General features: G+C 39.7%; 1 protein-coding gene across 1 annotated transcript in view; it reads right to left on the bottom strand.

Annotated features, from left to right (window-relative positions):
- Positions 1-2,279, bottom strand: part of LOC106011785 (spidroin-2-like) — a 6,368-nt gene that overhangs the window by 3,089 nt on the left and 1,000 nt on the right. The window contains exon 2 of the mRNA XM_013082630.1: positions 1,621-1,808. Within this exon, the coding sequence (XP_012938084.1) occupies positions 1,621-1,808 (188 nt within the window). The remainder of the gene's footprint in view (positions 1-1,620; positions 1,809-2,279) is intronic.

Here is a 2,279-nt window from a genome sequence, read left to right as displayed (position 1 = left end):
GAGAGAGAGAGAGAGAGAGAGAGAGAGAGAGAGAGAGAGAGAGAGAGAAAAGAGAGAGAAGTAGAGGAAAACGTGGAAAAAGAAAAAAAGAGAAATAAAAGCGAGTAGGATTGTGAAAAAGGGAGTGGCGATCGAAACAAAACAAAACAAAATAAAACAAAGCAAATACAACAACCAATGAACACGTAACTAAAAACCCTCCAGCTAAAACGTTAGCCGAGAGCTTAATGTGGCTGACAAATCTAACCCAAGAGCTTAAAAGCCACTTTATCAGAAACTCATTTGTCGAAAATGGGAGAAGGATAGGACACAGGGCTCCACAGGAAGTAAAGCAAAGAGATAATGAGTTAGGGGTGTAAACACGCGGCACTCATTTCCATCAGAAGGTCCGGTTTCGTCGTAGAACGTTCGGGGCAGCTAGGTGAACTGCGTACAATTTGCTTTCTTAGCTGCTGTATAAGTGGTTCTAGTAGGCTAGAGAATTTCCCTACTTAACTTACGATGAAGACTCGTTCTGAAAAGCATCGTCGTGGCGATTTTTTCGCTACCTTTTTGTCCCGGATTAGAAAAAAATCCTTTTTAACGCATAAACATTTAGCGGAGTAGCAATTTGGCTTGAGAAGCAAGAAAAAGAAAGAAATAAAATACTTCGAGAGTGCAATTACCTAAGGAACATGAAGGAAAAAGAAAAAAAAAACCCAACAACATAAACTTTGGCATAAATATACTTAAATAAGTTACAGTTGATATTCTTTATGCTCGTTCCCCAACCAACATCAATAATGTTATTACCCCTCAAGCGTACACGTAAACGTCGCGAGTTCAATTTCCTGAAGGGGAGTCTATGATGACTACATGTAGTATCTAAGTCTCTCTGCTGAGAAACTGTTTCCGGGATAAGGTCGTATTACTCGTACGTAAGTGGTTTTTGACTGTGGAGAGTTAAGGCTAGGCTTTCTCAGATAGCCTAGAGTTGAGGCTATCATCGTTAATAAGGAGTCCGCCAATTAGAACCTGATGGAGTGTCACGAGTTACAAGGGAAAGATTTTTGACTTTACCACTTGGCGTTCCAATACAACTGTTCATACAAATACTACTGTTCAATATACAAACGCCAGAAAGTAACATTTTTCAGGAAATACAAAAAAATGGTTTCTTACTTTCAACAGTTGGACCTACTTCCTGAACCTCTTCTTGTGTTTTTTTCAACGTTCATACTTTGAATTTTGACAAGATATTTCTTGGGGATACACTACCGATACCACAAAGAAAGTGCAATGAAAACCATTTTCACGATTTAATCTTAGTATATCTGAACAGCTGGTCGACTTCAGTCGTTTTACAATATATAATTTGTCGAAACCTTAACAAAGACAGGTGATAGGGCAGGGTTGGTCGACGTGTAACATGAGTGACCGAGAGAGTTATAGTTTAATTTTACGGCACCTGCAACATATATAGGTCGTATTGAAGAATATCATTGTTATAGAGACTAACAACCAAAGACAAGAAGGAGGAGAGGTAAGAACAAAAGATGGATCGAGAGAAAGATGTGTAGTATATAACTTTTGGACAAAGCTCAGAAAATCCGTAATAGGAAGGCAATAAAGCATCGTCACCTTGACTTGGTTGAGTCCGGTTGCGTCATATTTGGGTGCATTATAGGAGCCTGGTTTGTAAGGCTGGGACGTGTAGCTGGCAGGGTCGAAACCTTGAGATTTGTATTGACTGGGGTCAAAACTCCCCGCTGGTATTCTGTTGGGGTCGAAAGTTTGCCTCTTGATTTCAGACTTCAGAATCCTCAAAACTGTCGAAAATAATAATGTTAAAAACATAGTATTAGAAAGAATGATGACACATATCTGTGTTTATGCATGCTCGCATGAATGGATATGCCTGCGTACATATGAGTGTTATTGTGTATGTGCACGTTTTCGAGAGTTCGTTTGTTGTTGTTGTTGCTGTTTGTGGTGGTGGTGGCAGTGTTGGTGTTGTAGATGTAGCTGTTTATGTACATGTCTTTTTGATGTTGCTGCGTGTTTTTATGAATTAGCATGTTCAATCTCACGTGTCTGTTATATTTTGTGGCTGCTGATTTTTTAGTCTGGGTGTATGAGCACATGTGCAAAAAGACCTTGTCAAGTAAACATGTATTGTGCTCGCGCGTGTCTGTATGTGTGTATGTGTGTATGTGTGTGTATGTGTATGTGTGTGTGTGTTTGTGTGTGCGTGTGTTTGTGTGTGTGTGTGTGTGTGTGTGTGTGTGTGTGTGTTCGAG

The sequence above is a fragment of the Aplysia californica genome, unplaced genomic scaffold, assembly GCF_000002075.1.
Source record: "Aplysia californica isolate F4 #8 unplaced genomic scaffold, AplCal3.0 scaffold00186, whole genome shotgun sequence".
Lineage (NCBI taxonomy): Eukaryota > Metazoa > Mollusca > Gastropoda > Aplysiida > Aplysiidae > Aplysia > Aplysia californica.
Note: the sequence above shows the minus strand (reverse complement) of the source record. Positions and strands in the feature narration are given on the sequence as shown.